Source organism: Grampus griseus (genome assembly GCF_964374135.1).
Source record: "Grampus griseus genome assembly, chromosome: 11".
Classification (NCBI taxonomy): domain Eukaryota; kingdom Metazoa; phylum Chordata; class Mammalia; order Artiodactyla; family Delphinidae; genus Grampus; species Grampus griseus.
The window spans coordinates 92,308,920-92,327,319 of record NC_139005.1 but is presented as its reverse complement, the minus strand read 5'-3'; the positions used below and the strand labels follow the sequence as shown (position 1 = coordinate 92,327,319).

Below are 18,400 nucleotides of genomic sequence, written 5' to 3'. Positions count from 1 at the left end.
CTAAGGGCAAACCCTCAGTGTATTACCAGGTCCCTGAAACTGCTTCACTGGACAGGATGATCACCTCCAGTGGGAGAAATCTAGGTGGCCTCACTGCAGGAGGTGCTGCTTGTGCTTGCGTTGTGGGATTCCTTTCTTCAGGAAGCACCTATTGGACTTCCATGCCTATATGTTCTTGGTCCTCCTGTGACTGTCCTCAGTCGCAGTGATGAATTTGGGCAGGCTCCTAGGAGGTTTTGGGGGAGTGGGTGTACTAGTTGGAGGGAACCTCAAGAGCAAAGGCTCAGAGGCAGAAAATGGGTTGAGATTGGCCACCTGGGGAGTGGTGGGAAATGAGGCTGAGAAGTCCAAGTCCAGGGGTCGGGGGCTGCTTAAATTGGAGGCCAGGCTCAGACACCAACTCCGCAAAGCCTGCCTGATTCTCCCAGCCCTGGGGAATTCTCCTGGGCCATGCCATGCTCTGCTTTGTGGCAGGGTGGTGGGTCTCTGTGGGTGGCTCTGGGCTCCCTGGCCATGGAGACTGGGTCATGCTCATTTGGATAAACAAACCTCCCCACTTCCTTGCTGTGTGCCTGGCCTAGTGCTTGGTCTATGGACATATGAGTCTGGGTGAAGATGCAGGAGCCCAGCAGCTGGTCCCATCTTAGGTGCCCTTTCTATGGGGGTGGAGAAGCCCACCAATTCTTTAGTCGTCACCAAGTCTTATTTTTGTCCCCATCTGACAAATGAAAGTAAAGTTCAGAGAGGTGAAGTAACTTGCCCAGAGTCACACAGCTAGGGAGAGCCCCAATCAGGATTTGAACCCTGGTTTGTGTGGCATGAAGCAGGGCTCATACCTTGGTGATGCCATTCTGAGAAGACAGACTGTGAAGGGGCCTGGCACGGGGCTGGCCCATAGAAGGGTGACTCAAAAGGGTTACTTTTCCTTTCCTCTTCCTTTGTGGGGCTAATGCAATTCACCAGCCATCTGGTACTTTCTTGTGTTTAATTAACAAATATTGATTGAGCTCCTACCATGTGCCAGGCACTGTTCTAGGCACTGGGGATTCAGTGAATAAACAGAAATCCCTGCCCTGATATTCTCATGAGGAAGACAGACAATAAATAAAATGTACAGGATGTTGGAAGATGAAAAGTGCTATGGAGAAAACACAGCAGAAAAGGGGCCTGCTGCGAAGGACGGGGGAGAAGGGATTCCAACTTAAATAAAGTGGTCTGGGAAGGCTTCACATAGAAGACATTTTTGTGTAAACTTGAAAGAGGTGAGGGTGAGGTGTATGGATCTCTAGGGAGAGACCCAGGCAGGAACAGCATGTGCAAAGGTCCTGAGGTGGGTGTGTCCCTGAACTGGCCAGAAGCCCACTGGGTCTGGAGTGAGGAAGCAAGGGGAAGATGGTAGGATATGGGTTTGGAGGTAACAGGGTCCCCCTTACACGGGGCCTGTAGGCTGGTGTCTGATCTTTGACTTTTGTTCTGAGGGAGATGGGAGCCATCAGGGTTCTAGCGGAGGGAGGACAAGATATGAGTGACCTTGTACAAAACAAGACGGAGGTGGTAGCTGCAGAAGGTCCTCTGTCCACTGGCCTGGCTGGGAGAGAGGCAGCAATAAAGACTGCTGAGCAAGATGGGCTGCAGTGGGCCACAGCAGGACAGGCACCCTCAGGGGCCTCTGGTGGGCCAGACGAGGGCCAGCGACCTGGGTTCTACCTGGCCCTGTGGCTGAGCTGCTGGATCATCTTAGATCATTCTCAGCCTTATGTGCCCAGCTATGAACTGGAAATAATTCTAACACTGTTGTGAAGACCAGAGGAACTGAGCTAACTACTGTGGGAGCCCAGAGGCTGGGAGGCTTCCTGGAGGAGGGAACCCTTGAGCTGAGCCTTGAAGTCCAAATAGAATTAAGCCTGGTGGAAGGAACGTGGGTGAGGATGGTGGGGGCTGGCGAAGAGCATCCAGGGCGAGGGACAGCGTGAGCAAAAGCTGGGAGGCTGGACACCAGAAGATACTGGGTATTGAGTGAGCTTAGCCGGGGGTCTCTGGGGAGTGGGAAGGCTGGAGGGCCCCTCCCTTCCATCTGGCATGGAGGGGTTGCTTTTTTTTATTTTTAAATTTTTAAATTTTTATTTATTTATTTTAACATCTTTATTGGAGTATAATTGCCTTACAATGGTGTGTTGGTTTCTGCTTTACAACAAAATGAATCAGTTATACATATACATATGTTCCCATATCTCTTCCCTCTTGCGTCTCCCTCCCTCCCACCCTCCCTATCCCACCCCTCCAGGCGGTCACAAAGCACCAAGCCGATCTCCCTATGCTATGCGGCTGCTTCCCACTAGCTGTCTACCTTACGTTTGGTAGTGTATATATGTCCACGGCCTGGAGGGTTGTTGTTGCCCCCACCCCTCCTGCAGCAGCGGGCAGGGCCGGGCTGTCCCTTCCGCCGGGGACACTTTTTCAGCCACCTCTGGGCTCTCCTGGGCCGGCCCCGCCCCTGGGCTGCCCTGGAGGCAGGGGCGGGGCCAGGCGCCCCAGAGCCGGCAGTGGGAGGGCGGGCCCGGGAGCAGGTGGAGGGCTGGCGGCAGCGGCAGCGGGGCTGCCATGGCTCGGCCTCCGGGTCCAGAGCACCGACTGCCACCTCTCCCCTCCTGGCCTGCCCCCCATGCCTGGCAGACCTTTGCCTTTGCCGGGGCTCCCGCCTGACCAGCCTCCCCTCCCCGCCTGGTTGGGATTTGGGGGCTGAGCCGTCTGGGGTCCCAGGGCCAATGCAGTGCCGGCTCCTCCGGGGCCTGGCTGGAGTCCTCCTCACCCTTCTGTGCATGGGGCTCCTCTCCCTACGGTACTACTCAAGCCCATCCCCGCAGGGCGTGCCGGAGACCCCCGGGCTGAGCCCGCCAAGCCCTCGGCCGCCGGAGCTGCAGCTGCACGATGTCTTCATCGCAGTCAAGACAACCCAGGCCTTCCACCGCTCCCGCCTGGAGCTGCTGCTCGACACGTGGGTCTCCAGGACCAGGGAACAGGTGACAAGCGGGTGACTGCGGGCCGCAGGAGTGGCCTCTGGTCTGAGGGACTCACAGAGGACTTTCTACCGAGCTGGGGTCCCTGGCGGCCTCGAGGGAGAAGCTGCTCACCCACCTGCCCCACCTGGGCTGTCTTCTCGCTCCTTCCTGGGAGGATCGGGGGCTCCTGTGGCCCTGACTGTGTCCCTTGCTGGCCCCGGAGCCAGGCGCTTCTCAGGCCCACTGCTTCGTTTCTTTTGGGGCCAGGCTGGGCCCCTACCCCGGGCTCCTGGGTCCCTTCTGGGGGGTGGTCTCTCTATTCCCTGGTTGTCCTGGCACAGGTTTCGTTCCTGCCCACTCTGGCCCAGCCTGGCATCGGGGGCAATGGGGGCTGTTGGGCAGCTGCGACAGAGGCCCCCGAGAGGTCCTGACTCTGACATGCGCCCAGGCCAGGCCGCCCCCTGTCCAGGCCCTGGGTGCTGTCCTTCTGCCCTGGCTGTGAGCGTGGAGCACAGGGACTGAGCCGCTGAAGAGGGGACAGTCTGGGGTGGGGAGGCTGTTCGGGGAGAGCGGCAGGGGGGCATCCTCTCAGAACTCCTGAGAGTCCCTGCCCCCACGCCTCTGCGGCCCAGGGTGTGCCCAGGGCGGTGCACCTCACCTCCTGTGCTCCATTTCCTGTGGGGCACTTTCCGAGCGAGGGAGGTGGGGCGTGTGCTGTGATGGTGGCGGCTGAGGTAGTGGTGGGCGAGAGGTCAGGGCAGAGGTCTGCCTGGCGTGTGGGATTGTGTGTGTGTGTGTACACCCGCGTGCATGCTCACCTGCACGGAGCCAGTGTCAGTGTTAGATGTGCCGTGACAAGAGGCGTGTGTGCCGCAGGGCTGCGTGGCTGCTGTCGTTCTGGGGAGGTGGCTGTGACACGCCGAGTCCCTTCTGGCTCTTGCCCTCCTCACATCCAGTGCCCTCCTCAAGCAAAGTCAGTGATTTGGGGGTGCTGGGAGTCATCCCTGGGGGAGGGAGATTCTCACACACACACACACACACACACACACACACACACACACACACACACTGTCCCCACTTCGGCTCAGTGGAAGTGACGAGCCTTCGGAGGGGGTTGGGGGCTCCTGGAGACCAAGGAGCGGGGAGGTGGTGCCTGGAAGAGGCCAGGGCCCCCTGGGGAGGGGGCACCCCTGCCCTGATTTCCTAGCACCCTGGATTAACCCTTTCCTTGCTGTACCCCCAGCACCCCAGGCTCCTCCCTGGGGCTCTGCACAGCTTCTCGTCTTGGGCAGATTCTGGTTCCACTGGCGGAAGTCGCCAAGCCTGGCCCTCCCCGCAGACCTTCCTGTTTATGGTGCTGTGTCTGTGTGTACCCGGGAGCATGGCCTCACGTGGTCAGAGGCCCTTTCCTGTCTCGTCTTGATCACTATGGTGGTGTGCTTGCTCCGGATGAGGAAACTGAGGCCAGAGAGGAGGAAGTGCTTGCCCCGAAGGCCTGAGGGGGCAGAGCCCAGTAGGAGCCGGCTGCCATCTCCCGCTGGGGCCCCTCCTTCTCTGCTGAGACCCGGGATCCCAGAGCTGCCTAGTCACTTGGACCTCCAGCCTGGGTGTCTGGGCCTGGCAGGACCAGGCCGGCAGAGGAGAGGCAAGCAGCCCCCCGCTGTGCCCTGAGCTCAGCCCCAGATGCTAACCGGCTGCTCAGCATCTAAGTGACAGCATGTCGGTGCATCGCTCTGTGGAACCTTCACAATAACCCGAGTGGTAGGTATTGACATTCTCAGTTTACAGGTGAGGAAACTGAGCAAGGTTAAGCAGAGGTAGGAGATGAATTCACTCAGTTGGACACTCCCACCCACCCCCACCCCTGCCCCTAGCACAAGGGGCAGAGTCTAGAAATCTTGTCCTTTAAGGCAGGGTTGAAAAAAGGAAAGATACTCAGAGGAAGAGGAGAGGAGACAGAGAGACCCACTCCTGCCATTGCATCTGGGCCCCCTTCATTTCCACCCTTTGGCTCATCTCTTCCTGTGACCTTGGCCAAGGCCTTCCACCGTTCAGCCTCAGCTTCCCCAGCCACACAGGGCAGGAGGGTCTCGGAACCTCTTTCAGCTCTGCTATCAGCAGCGGTCCTGAGCTGGTTAACTCCAGGGCTGGGCACCCGCCCCAGCTGGTTAAGGCAGCCGGGTGGCAGGTGGGCCTTTGTGGCAGCGAGCTGGGGCTCGTGTGGGGCCTTTGTCCCAGGCAAAGGGGGTGGGCTCGGGGAAGGCACGTTTTGTGATTCGGGGGGGGGGGTCTTCCTCTTCCCCACAGTCCTCGAGGAGGGCGGGTGGGGGATGGGGGAGGAACAATGGCCCCACATCTCCCCTCCTCTGCAGCAGATGGCCCCCGGCCACCCCTCCCCTGACCCCAGCAGGCTGTCTGTCCCTTTGTTCTCCCGCGAGGTTTTAACCATTGTCAGAGTCCCTCCTTGAACAAATCACATGCAACCTTCAGCTCGGAGGAAACTGCCCGCCGCTCTGTGCCAACCTCAGGATTCCCAGGGACCGAAACGCCAGCCTCATGCACCCTGCTCAGCCCCCGGGCCCTGCTGCGGGGACCCCTCCCCTCCGCCTCCCCCCACCGATTCATTCACAGGCATTCCCTGGCCCATTTGGCCCACGCTCCAGACTTGAGAGGGTTCCGCTATCTGGGTGACTGTTTGGTGGCAAAGTTTGCCAGGGAGCAGAGCAAGAAAGGCCAGGCTCCCCCGGGGGCTGTGTTGAAAACAGACTTGGGGTAAGGCAGGACGGAGCAGGGAGAGCAGGGAAAGGGTGACCAGCGAAGCGGGCAGGAGGTGGCGAGGGGGGGCTGGACCGAGGGCTGGCCGCGGAGGCTGGAGGGAGAGGGTGCACGCTGGGCAGTTTGAAAGTTGGGTGGACAGAATTTGTTGACAGACTGGATGTGGGTGTGAGAGAAAGAGAGGAGGCACGGTGACCCCAAGGGGTTGGGTTCCAGCAAGATGGGGAAGAGTGAGAGGAGCCCAGGTCCGGGGGCGCTTGGGTGCTCGGTGTTGTCGCCCTCAGTCTGAGGTGCCTGCTAGACCCCCAGGGAAAAGTCTGGCTGTAGTGGGAGTTGAGGGCGGGGAGAGGTCCAGGCTAGGTTCAAATGCTAGCTCTCCTCCTGCCAACCGCACCGCCTTGCTCCATCACTCAGCTTCCGTTTTGCCATCTGCGAAGCGGACAGATCATAACACCTGTCTGGGGGTTTAGTGAGGTCATGGGGGACCAGGTGTATGAATGCTGTTGGTGGGTCACCTCTCCTACCTGGCAGATGTGCAGGGGCCCCGACACTTGCACAGGGAGTTTGCGTGGCTGTGAAAGTCGTGACCGTCTCTCTAAGTAGTTTGGTGTCCTAGCGTGTGGGTCTGTCTACTGAACAAGTGTTTAGGGTTCTGTATATGTGGAGGGGCCAAGCGGGACTGTGATGTGTGTGAGATGTGATGTGTGATGTGTGATGTGCGATGTGATGTGTGTGTGTGATATGATGTGTGATGTGTGTGTTATGTGATGTGTTTGTGTGTGATGTGATGTGTGATGTGATGTGTGTGTGATGTGATGTGTGATGTGATGTGTGTGTGATGTGATGTGTGATGTGTGTGTCCGTGATGTGATGTGTGTATGATGTGATGTGTGTGTGTGATGTGTGTGTGATGTGATGTGTGTGTGTGTGAGTGATGTGTGTGTGATGTGATGTGTGTGTGATGTGATGTGTGTGTGATGTGTGTGTTGATGTGATGTGTGTTATGTGATGTGTGTGTGTTGTGATGTGTGTGTGTGATGTGATGTGTGTGTGATGTGATGTGTTTGTGTGTGATGTGTGATGTGATGTGTGATGTTTTTGTGATGTGTGTGATGTGATGTGTGATGTGTGTGTGATGTGATGTGTGTGTGATGTGATGTGTTTGTGTGTGATGTGTGATGTGATGTGTGATGTGTTTGTGATGTGTGTGATGTGATGTGTGATGTGTGTGTGATGTGATGTTTGTGTGATGTGTGTGTGATGTGATGTGTGTTATGTGATGTGTGTGTGATGTGATGTGTGTGTGTGATGTGTGTGTGATGTGATGTGTGATGTGATGTGTGTGTATGTGTGATGTGATATGTGATGTGTGTGTGTGTGTGGTTGATGAAGGTGCGATTCTGCTAAGGGTGTGTGACTCTGGTAGGGACCCTGTGGGTGCTGGTCTGTAAGGGGGCTGAGTGTGAGCCTGATGGGCTGGTGTATACCGCGAAGTTGTACAAAAGCTGGGTTGTGTGTGTTGTATGGCGGGGGTGGGTTGGGTAGTTGAGAAAGTCATGTTGTCCTAAAGGAGCGTGTGACTGTGAGAGGGGTGTGTGTCCATCACTGAAGGAGGACAGAGGTCTGCCATGTGTGTATCCACCTGGACTTGGCTGTGGTGGGCTGTGGGCTGCCCGGGACTCTCCTTGGCCAACCCCAGTCCTGATTCCTTTCTCCTTCCTAGACGTTCATCTTCACCGACAGCCTGGATGAAGGCCTCCAGGAGAGACTGGGTAACTCTGGGTGGGTTGGGGGCCCCTCGGCTGTTGCCAGGGAAAGCTGGGGTGGCTGTCCCCTGGCCTGGGGTTCCCCAGGAAACACGGCTGCCCACCCTTGTCACAGGGGGATTCCCCTTTTGCCCAGGACGGGAGCAGGCTCCTTCCCTGGAAACGGGTATGGGTGTGGGGAGGGACTGTGCGAGACAAGACCCTGGACACCTGGGTCCCAGCCCGGCCTACTGTCCATTAGCTCCAGGGTCCTGGGCAGGTCAGCCCCCCCGACCTCAGCTTCCCCATATGTAAAATGGGACTGGAGGCACTGCTCCAGGCTTTCTGAGGCCCCGCCTTCCTCTGCATTCTCACGCTGCGTAGGGCTGTTGGGAGGAGCTGGGCAGGGGCCCCTGACCTGTCCTCCCTTCTTCAGGGTCCCACCTCGTGGTCACCAACTGCTCTGCGGAGCACAGCCACCCTGCTCTGTCCTGCAAGATGGCTGCTGAGTTTGATGCCTTCTTGGCCAGCGGACTGAGGTGAGTTCACCTTGGTCTCTGGGGGTAGGCGTGACCTTTGCCTCGGGCCAGTTCCTAAATGAGATGTCTTGTGGAATAAGTAAGGTTGTCCGGGCCCTGTGAATTTAATCACATGTAGGGCCTGCTGGGATCTGTCTCTGGACAGACAGATGGGATTCCAATTCTGCTGTTCACTGGCTGTGTGACCTTGGGCAAGTGTCTTAACCTTCCTGAGTCTTGGTTCCCACCTGTGAAGTGGGCACAACTTCCTCATGAGCTTACACCAGACGCTGCCTGGCACAGCACACACCAGTGCCTTCAGTGTTAGCCTCCCCCACCCCATAAGTCTGTTGAGGGCGCAGGGCGGAGTCTGGCTGGCTGGCAGCCCTTGGGAACCCCCTCCAGGTTCACTGTCCCGCGTTCCATCCCCACAGGTGGTTCTGTCATGTGGATGACGACAACTATCTGAACCCGAGGGCGCTGCTGAAGCTGCTAAAAACCTTCCCGTGGACCCGCGACGTCTACATCGGCCGGCCCAGCCTGAACCGGCCTATCCACGCTTCTGAGCCGCAGCCGAACAACCGCACGGTCGGTTCCCTCGCTGCCTCCTTTGTGCATTGGCCGCTGGCCCCGGGGGCGGGGCCATGCGGGGCGGGGCCATGCGGGGGCGGGGCTGTGGAGGGGTCCGGTGGGTTTTCTGGGTTTCAGATTTGGCTGCAACCGGGTGTGTCTGGGCTGGTGGCTTCGCCTGTGATCCTCAGTCTCGTCCTTTATGAAATGGGGAGATTGAGATAATGCAGGTAAGGCACAGAGACTGGCGCTTAGTAGGGCCTCGGCCACGGAGGAGCAGTGGCTCGTCCTGGTCACACAGTGAGCATGGGGGTGGGGGTGAGTTGAGGCTTCCTGACTCCACGGCGGGGCTCCTAGCCACCTGGCATCACCATGTAGTTGTACAGATTATTAAAATGCTGAATCCGCTGGGCCGGGTAGTAAATTGTGGCTGCCGGGAGCCCCTGAACCCTCCCCTCCCCTCCTCTCCTCTAGACACCCCTCGTCTTTCCAGATTTCACTAACCAGCAACTGAGTTGACACCTGGTACAACAGGGTTCCCAGCACCGGCTTCAGCTCCAGACCTGAATGGACAGGTTTAGGTCGCCAGATTTTGCCCCTAGGGCTTCCTTGGCCCCTGTGAAGAGTCAGGCCATGGGTCCCCCTCTCTAGACGTGGTGCCTGGAGCGGGAGCTGGGCCAGTTGTGGGGTTTTCTCCCTCCCAGGGTCACCATCTGCTTCACTAGGGAAACCAAGAGCAGGGAGCACAGAACCTTAATTATCTGCAGCTAATCAGCCTCTGAGCCCTAATTAAATCTTCCTGGGCCTTGGGGGAGCGTGTGTGAGCGAGCTGATGCCAGGTGAGCCGCGGGGTCTTCCAGACTCCCACACCTCCTCATCCCTGACCTAAGGGTTTGAGAGCTCCGCTCTGGAACCTGACTCCCAGGGTTCACACACCAGCCCTGCTACCTCCTGGCTTTGTGACCTTGAATGAAGTCACCTCACCTCTCTGTGCCTTGGTTTCCTTATCTGTAAAATCAGTGAAAACAGTCACTACCTCATAGGGCTGTTGTGAGCAAAAAAAGAATTAAATGCGGTCATCTATCCAAGGGCTTGGAACGGGATCTGCCACGTGGTGGACACTAGAGAGTGTTATCAATCAGCACCCGACTCAGCACAGCCTCATCTCTGAGCTGTGTTCTTCCCGTGCTGGTTCAGGACACACCCAGTCCTGGGCACACCCAGTCCCCGACCTCACAACGTGCATGAATGCCCTCCTTGTCAGACACCCCACCAGCGGGATCCCAGGACTCTGCTCCAAAGTGTCCTGGTCTGTTAAGACCCTGGCATCCCCCAGGGTGGGACAGCAAAGGGGGCAAGGGCTCGGGCTTGGAGTCAGTCCCAGCTCTGGGACCTCAGTTCTGTGCACCTTGGTCACCTCACCTGCAGCACAGGGCTCTGCATAGTCAGTGCTCAGGGTTAGGCACTTGCATGGTCGCTGCTGACGTTGCTACAGTTCTCTGGGAGTGGAAGCCCTGCCCTCATCAATTCATTAAACAAGCATTTATTGGGCACCTCCTGTGTGTCAGGTCCTCAAGAAACCATTCATTCTGCCTGATTGAGGCCTGACCTCTCTCTAAGAGGGCAGAGTTTCCAGAAGTAAGCTCGTAGAGGTCTTTAGGAGGAGGACACCTCTGGGCCAGGAGAACCACCGGATTTCAGAACTGGAGCCAATGTTGTACTCACAGGTGACAAATCTGAGGTACAGAGAGGGGCAGGAACTTTCTCAAGGTTACACAGCTGTGCAGTGGAGGAGGCGGGGGCCCCTCCACTTTCCAGCTCCCTGCCCACGGCTCTTCTCACTGCTGCATCATGGGAGGTGACCCAACCCAATGTAACACGCATCAGTGAAGCACCAACTCTGTACTTGGGAGAAGGTAACTTTAGGGCACTTGTTTGACCAAGAGATGATACAGCTGAAGAGGTTCAGTGTTTCTCAAAAGCCTTAAAGAAATTCATGGGTGAATTCACAGGTCCTCACAGAGGAGGTAGAAGAGGCCTTGGGCCGTGGTGATGTTGGGTGAGGGCAGAAGGTGGTTTACACCCCAAAGGGGTGGTATTGGTTGCTGAGATTGAAATGCCAAGGGGTTTGCTGGCCTTAGGGGCTCACAGGCCTGCCTGCCCTTCTCTCTTTCCTCCATGAGACCTCATTCTCTCCTTTTGCAGAAAAGCTTTCTTGGTCCCAGGAGTTGGGACTGGTGAGGCCAGTGTTCATGGCCCGGTGTAAATGGCATCAGGATTACCTTTACTGGTGACCCTGTCAAAGCATCTCTCCCTCACAGCATATGGAGCTCAGGCGAGGACTCTGATTGGCTGGCTGAGTCTGTTGCTGAGCCAGTCACTGGGTCAAAGGTGTGGTCTTGTGATCCATCATTCCTGGGGCACCTGCCTGTATCTGTGACCTATGGGAGCAGGTGCTGTGTTGGGCAGTCCCTCCTGAACCACATGGGGATGTTTCTCTGAGGATAGGGATAAGGTGCGCTGGGTGGACAAATATGATATGTGTCCTCTTTAACTGAAATCCAGCCAGATTGGGGTCTAATTGTTGTCCCCATCATTCTTAAATGGCTATGTGACTTTGGGTCTCGGTTTCCTTATCTATAAAATGGGCATAATAATGTCAGGCTGTAGGAAGACTTTAGTGAGATGTGAAATAAAAAGTTTTGAGCCATGCTTGTTGGGGGTAAGGGGGGCCCTGGCTGTTGCCCCCACCCCAGGCTCACCCTACGTTTTGGCCCTCCCCATCTCTCCCCGCAGAGGCTGGTACAGTTCTGGTTTGCCACCGGGGGCGCCGGCTTCTGCATCAACCGCAAACTGGCTTTGAAGATGGCCCCATGGGCCAGGTAAGCAGAGACCTAGAGACTGGTGGAAGAGGTGGGGGGGTGCAGAGAGGGGGTGTTGGCTGGTGTGTGGGTGGGGCCTTTGCAGCAGGAAGGACTTGAGAGCGAGCTCAGGAGAAACTACCTCTCATTCCCGCTGCATCACAGAGTTACACAGTTAGTGGTGAGCAAGCCACCTGGCACCATGCCCTTGGGGGTACCCGCCTAGTGCACTGTGCCACACACAGGCAAGTTGTGTAATCTCCAGGAGCCTCAGTGCCCCCATCTGTAAAATGGACCTGATAATACAATGGCCAGTGGTTGTTGTAAGGGTTAAATGAAAAAGTGTCTGGGCTGGCACCTGGCAGGAGCCTGGCAAACGTTAGGTCCCGTTTTCAGCCCTCTTCTGACTGGTCACTGTCACAGGGGAGGTGAAGGGCAACTGGAGGGGCACTCAGAGGAGGGAGTAGGGCCTTCTGCTTGGGGAAAGGAGGGAAGGCTTCCTGGAAGAGGTGAAATTTGAGCTGGGATGGTCCTAGAGGGCTCAGACTGAGGGGGATCGTGGGAATAGTGGAAGCCCTCAGTACCTGGTGGGGGTGCTGATATTCTAGAGAGGACGTGGCCGAGGTCTAGCCTCTTGAGGTCTGCCGAGCAGGCTGTTATTAACAGCTGCATCAGTGTTGCTACCTTGAATTGAGGGTTGGCTCTGAGCCAGGCCTGTGCTTTGCTAAGAGTATCACAGCCCCCGGGGAGGAAGGGGTGTTGGCCTTATTTCTACTGGGCTGAGGAAACTGAGGTGCTGAGAGGCTAAGCAAAGTAATTGGTTCAAGGTCGCTCAGCTGCTGGGTTTGGCTCTAAGGCCTGCGTGCTCTGTCACTACACCAGCCTGCCGTGCCCTACCCTGGACGGGAGGGGTCCTCCGGGGCCAGTTTGTGCCCTGGCTGGGAGCAGGAGTGCTGTCCTAGCATCTGTCGACAGCAGGCATGTACACACAACCAGGGGTCATCCCTGTGCCTGGGCTGCCCCCATCGAGGCTTCTGTCCACCTCTATGGTACATTTGTGTGAATTAGAAAAATGTACCCACTCTGGGCAGGTGCAGCCTGGGGAGGGGGGCAACGGCTGGGTTTCTGCACCCACTCGACCCCTCGGTCAGGCATCCTGCACAGCGGGGCAAGCTGCCCCGCCTGGCACCCCCGCGGCGTTCGTGGGGTACGCAGTCAGGTGACGCCCTTGCCTGGAACACCGCTCCTCCCCTGCTCGGCACCTGGCTGACTCCAGCTCATCCTGTAAGACGCTGTTTAAAAACTGCTACTGCCATGATTAAGTAAAGAGCAAAACAAAAGACTGCCACATCCTCTGGGAATCCACCTTGTCCTCCCTGTGTCCCCACGCCTCGTGCTTCCCTCTGACTTAGTACCAGTCCTCTGAAATGACCTGCTCATCTATCTGTCTCCCTCCAGAATCGGGGCTGCTGTTGAGGGCAGGAAGCATTTCTTTCTCATCTCTTTGTCCTCAGCCTCTGTGTCATGGTGGCTGGCAGCAGGTAGATGCTCAAACTCAAGAATGAATGAATGAGTGAGTGAATGAATGAAAAGAAAGAGAGAGAAAGAAAGGATACATTTTTAAAAAGGGCTGCATTTCACCTTTCCTCCACTTAATCCTCACAACAGCCTTGTGAGGGCAGGGCCATTATCATGCCCATTTTACAGAAGAGGAAACTGAGGCTCCCCGAGGCTTATGACTTGCACAAGGCTACACAGTATGCAAGAGGCAGATGCTAGAGCCAAGCTTCGTTTTCCCAGCTGGCCTGGGCGGAGGCAGGGTCTTCAGGGAGGCAGGGAGGGCTTTAGGTGTCGAGGGCCTTAGGCCAGTGGCTGCAGCATGACTGTGTCCCTCAGTGGCCCCCGCTTCGTGGACACATCTGCCCTCATCCGGCTGCCTGACGACTGCACTGTGGGCTACATCGTCGAGTGCAAGCTGGGCGGCCACCTGCAGCCCAGCCCTCTCTTCCACTCCCACCTGGAGACCCTGCAGCTGCTGGGGGCTGCCCAGCTCCCAAAGCAGGTGAGCCAGCCTTGGGGCAGGTGGCACTGGGGAAGGTGTTTGTGGGGGCTCTCCCCTATTGATGGAGAAACTGAGGCCCAGGGTGGCAAAGGCTCCCCTTGAGGGCATGCAGTGACTCAGCTCTCTCCACCTCTAACCCTCAAGGGTCTGCATTTATGATGCTAAAATTATTTGATCTGGTTCCCAAATGCCAGCTGGAGGGACCTGAACACATGAGATGGAGCTCATCTTGAGGTTCAGACCACCCAGCTCGCCACATGCTACCTCCTTCCCTCTCTCCTCTCTTCAACCTCCCATCCTCCCCGCACCCTCTGAAGGGGCCAGTCCTTTTCACCTGCCTATCGGCAGCCCCCTCCTTCACCAAAGCTTACAGGTGTCACTGGGAAGGACCAGGTCTTCAGTAGGGACATCCAAGTGTAATGTCAGGCTGGGGGAGGGGGAGGGACCCGTCCCACTACCTGGCAAGGAATGACTCTGCTGAGGTCCAACTGACTGTGCCTTGCAGACACGCCCTCCAACTCATGGGTTTCCAGCCCCGTAGAGGGTCCTGGCTGGGAGGCCCCTGGGATCTTCTGCCTCATGGTGTGAGTGAGTCAGAGCCCTTTTGGCTGCAAGTGACAGAGAGGCAACAGACTAATTAAACAGAAAAGGTCTGTTTAAGTCGCGTACCTGAGAAGCTGAGGGCTTGGCCTGACTTGCTAGATCTGGCAGGGTCTGGGTGCTCAGACCCTGTCCCCTCTCTCATGTGCCCTCCCCAACGTGGGCCTCATTCTCAGGCAGGCTCAACCCTCATGCTGGCAAGGTGGCAGCCCCTGGTTTCCACCCCACCCATGGGAAGAGAGCTCCTCCTTCCACCAGATCTCAGGACTGGTGCTCATTGGTCACATGGCCCACTTGGGTCACATGACCTGTCTCCTACCAGTGCCTAGAGTTAGAGTTGATTGGCCAGACCTAGAACGGGGATGCAGATTGGTCCCATTAGGATCACAGCCAGGAAAGAGGGGCAGATTTTGGACGGCCAAAACCAGGGCACCCTACAGGTGGGGTTTTCAGACCCCCGCTGTGCCGGGCAGCACACTGGGGCCTTAACTTCTTTAACTCTCTGCTTCCCCACAGCATTCACGTGGGGGTGAGTCCTAACATTATTCCCATTCTACAGATGGAGAAACTGAGGCCCAGAGAGTGGAGCTAACTGTGGCACACAGCTAGTAGAGGACAGAGAGGGATTTGAACCGTGCTTGGGTGGTCCCTAAGCCCACAGTCTTTAACCACTGTGCTTGGCTACCTCTTGACGGGTGTCATCATCCTGTATCCTCATTTCTCGTGGAGTGACCTTAGGCTCCGGGTGGAGACGGATTGCCCAGGCCCTAGAGTGGGTCTCAGGAAACCTCCGTTCAGGCATGCAACTTTCTGGAAAGGTGCTTTCCCGCCTTGAGCCTCAGTTTCCCAATCTGTAGATGAGGGAATCGTTCCAGCCTCCCTAGTAAACTGGACCGTTGGCGGCACAAATGGGATTATGGTCAAAGGGGAGTGGGGTGGGGCCCTCAGCGGAACAGCCATTACTGACGGTGGAATTTCAGGTGCAGAGGAATGCTTTTTGTGCCCCTCAAAATGCCTTCTGTGCCTTCTCTGTTTCTGCCCAAATGCTGCCCCCTTGTGGGGTCGCCAGTGGGACGCCCTGCACCCTTCACTCTCTTCTCTGTGTCTCTCTGCGCAGGTCACCCTCAGCTATGGCGTCTTTGAGGGGAAACTCAACGTCATTAAGCTCCATGGCCCCTTCTCCCCTGAGGAGGACTCCTCCAGGTGGGTCTGGAGGCTGAAACTGGAGGATGGGAGGAGTGGGGCCTGCGTCCAGGCATCCAAAGATGGGAGAGCCAGGAGGGAGGGAAGTGAGAGAGGCCAGTGACTGACAGCGCAGAGCTGGGAGTGGAGGGAGTGGATTTCAGTCTCCGCTCTGTCACTGGCTTGCTGTGTGACCTTGGGCAGGTGCCTTGCCCTCTCTGGACCTTAGTTGCCCCATTTGTAACACGAGGAGGCTGAGCTATGTGGATCTGAAGGGCTCTCCCAGGCCTGATCCTCTGGGAGACTGTGAAAGACTGAGCTCTCTTCACTGAGCAAAGGAGATGCTCTAATGGAGGAGCTCCAGGCAGTCATGGGGAAATGAAAAGAAAATCTTTCTTAGGCTCTTTGTTTCTTTGATGATACTTTGTGATGGATAGAGGGTTGGAATGGGGGCTAGAATGCCACTTAGGCACCTTCCAGTTCTGTCCCCAAAGACTCCCTGGGGGGATTAGGGCTGCTCAGCCCAGCCCCCTCTGTCCCCCCCCAGCCCCACCCCCAGCCCCGATGGCTGTAGGGCAGCTCAGAGCACAGCCAGTGACACACTGTGTCAGGGGAGCAAGACCTACTTAAGGAAGTAAAAGAAGCCGGTGTGGCTGGAATGTGGGAGGAGAGAGGAGAGTGGAGTCAGATCCAGTTGGGGAGGTGGCGGGGAACACCCTCCCCCACGCCCCCGAAGGCCCTGTGGGCTTTGTCTGGACTCGGATTTATCCGTAGGGTAATCCTTAGGGGAGCCAGCACTCCTGCCCCTGAAATTCTGCAGAGCTGTCTGGCTGGGGGCAGAGGACTCACAGCTATCCCAAGGCTGCCGGGACCAGGGCTGTGTTGAACAAGTCGGGCATTCCAAGGAGACAGAGTTTGGCTCAATTTCTAAGAGGAAAGGAGCTGCCTTCTAATAGAGTGAACTCCCCATCCGTGGAGGTGTGCAAGCTATGGCTATACTGCCAAGGCGTTTAAGAATTCGTGTTAAATTCTCTCAAAGCCTGAAGATTTAGAATCTAAAGGTTGCTACCTAATGGGGCTGGAGCCAACTGGGGACTCAGATATGTGCGGTCAGAGGGTGTGGCCTCAGCTGAGGCCTCTTCATGGTTTCTCTGGCTTTTGAAGTCTTTATAAACCAGCGGTTCTCAACCAGGGACCATTTTGCAACTCCCCCCCACGCCCCCCACTAAGGGACAATCGGCAGCGTGTGGGGGCATTTTTGATTGTTAAGACTCAGAGGATGCTTGCTGGCATCTGGTGGGTGGAGTCCAGGGACGCTGCAAAGTACCCTACGATGTATGGGACAGCCGCACAACAGAATTATCTGGCCCCCAATGTTCATCGTGCTGAGGTGGAAAACCCGTGCCCCAGAGCATCTCTGTGACGTGCTCCCCAGGAACCTGTGGGAGTGACCCATCTTGTCCATTTCTGGTCTCTCCACAGGTTTCGCTCCCTCCATTGTCTACTCTACCCGGATACTCCCTGGTGCCCACAGCTGGTGGCCCGATGAACCCTGAACCTCCGGGCAAAGGTTGAGCTGAAGCCTTTGGTTGCCCTTAGCCTCCCAGGCGGCCTTGAGGGCCCGTGGCAGTTCTTGTGTGGGCAGCAGTCCCTGGCAGGGCCTCTGTGGTGGGCAGGCCCAGGATTGGATGGTGGCTGGCGGTAAAGGCATCCCAAGCCCCTGGGAGGTGGGCTGGACAGCCCAGGACCAGGTGCACCATGGGAGGGCCAGAGAGGCCTCAGGGGCTAGACTTCATGGGCCTTGGGTGGCTGAACTGAACAAGGGTAGGGGTCCTTGAGCTGCTCGAGCTCAGGAGTCCTAACTCTCCAGAGAATTACATGGGTCCCTTGGTGTGGTCAGAGCCCCCACCTCTGGTCCCTCAGTTACTCTCCCGGGGTCAAGCGCTGGGCCACCCACTCCTGGCTTCCTCGGCTGGATCCCCAACCACCGAGGGGACGCAGGTGGAAGAAGGGCAGAATCCAGGGTCTGCGGCAGATCCTGTTATTGCTGACCAGTCTCCGGTCCCTGCTCCCCACCCGATTCTGTCTGGAGCATCCGCAGGTCCAGACCCAGATGATGAATCAGAATGGGTCCTAGCCAATCACGATGATCCTTTTGCTCACTTTCCCAGCTTCCCTTTCTGTTAGGAGCTACTATATGACTCAGCTCTGGCCAGAGCCAGAGCTCTGTCTGTTAGTGCAAATAAAGCAAAGCCAATAGAGAGGCTTCTGGGGAAGGTTTTGCAGCCCCAGACCCCATCTTCCTGCTGTGAATGTGGGTGCGATGTCTGGGTCTAGGGCAGCCACTTTGCCACCATGAAGGAAAGGCCAAGACAATCATCCACAGCTGTCCCTTCCAACATCTGGTTGTGTAAGAATATTAAACCCTTATTTGTTTAAGCCTCTCTTGGTTCAGTTTTCTGTTACGTGCAGCCAAAGTCGTTCCTGACCGGGGCAGGGTCTTTGATCTGTCTGTCGCAGTGGTGTTGATTTGGGTCCCTCGGCTAGACAGCCCTGCCCTACCCTTGCTGGCCGTGTGACCTTGAGGAATCCACTTGGTCTCTCTGGCCTGTTGGCTCATTTTATATATGAGAAAAGGAATACCTACCTCGCGGGTTGTAGGTGAAATGATGCAGTTTGTAAAGGGCACAGCATGGAGAAAGGAGTGGCTCAGTGAACAGTAATGGAAGTAGCGTGTGCTGGGTCATTGCATGCCAGGGCATATAAGAGTGCGCGTGTGCCGTACACCCTTCTACGCTCGTCTGTGCCTAAGGACATGTGTGGGGTGTATGGATGTGTTTGTGCCTGTGTCACACCTGTGTGTGTGTGTGATGTGCACGCATGTGAATATCTGTGTGCTATGAGGTGCTGGTTTGCTGGGGACGATTCTTCCTTTTATCTGTCTTCAGGGCCTGGGTTGGTGTGGCCAGAGAATCAAGGCAGGCTGAATGGAGCTAAGGGATTCCGCCTCTGGTATCAGATAAAAGGGCACTTTGACAGCCCAGGTAGGAGCTGAGTAAAGGTAAATGCCCTTAGAATTTCATGTCCC

General features: G+C 56.7%; 1 protein-coding gene across 2 annotated transcripts; it reads left to right on the top strand.

The window, feature by feature from the left end:
• The first annotated feature begins 2,556 nt into the window (after positions 1-2,556).
• Positions 2,557-17,734, top strand: MFNG (MFNG O-fucosylpeptide 3-beta-N-acetylglucosaminyltransferase). 2 transcript variants are annotated; one of them, XM_082666850.1, is made up of 8 exons: positions 2,557-3,020; positions 7,498-7,546; positions 7,956-8,058; positions 8,472-8,625; positions 11,404-11,489; positions 13,365-13,530; positions 15,248-15,333; positions 16,795-17,734. In XM_082666850.1, the coding sequence occupies exons 1-8, from the start codon at positions 2,766-2,768 to the stop codon at positions 16,859-16,861; spliced, it is 966 nt and encodes a 321-aa protein (XP_082522976.1). In that variant the 5' UTR covers positions 2,557-2,765; the 3' UTR covers positions 16,862-17,734. The 2 variants fall into 2 exon arrangements, with proteins under 2 accessions (XP_082522976.1, XP_082522977.1); XM_082666851.1 differs by lacking the exon at positions 15,248-15,333.
• Positions 17,735-18,400: the final 666 nt, after the last annotated feature.

Bases quoted from the DNA above. Each gene is read 5' to 3' on its own strand.
- MFNG (XM_082666850.1), top strand. From the start codon at position 2,766: ATGCAGTGCCGGCTCCTCCGGGGCCTGGCTGGAGTCCTCCTCACCCTT. The intron at 8,059-8,471 runs GTGAGTTCACCT...CCATCCCCACAG, and splicing joins TTCTTGGCCAGCGGACTGAG to GTGGTTCTGTCATGTGGATG. The intron at 15,334-16,794 runs GTGGGTCTGGAG...GTCTCTCCACAG, and splicing joins CCTGAGGAGGACTCCTCCAG to GTTTCGCTCCCTCCATTGTC.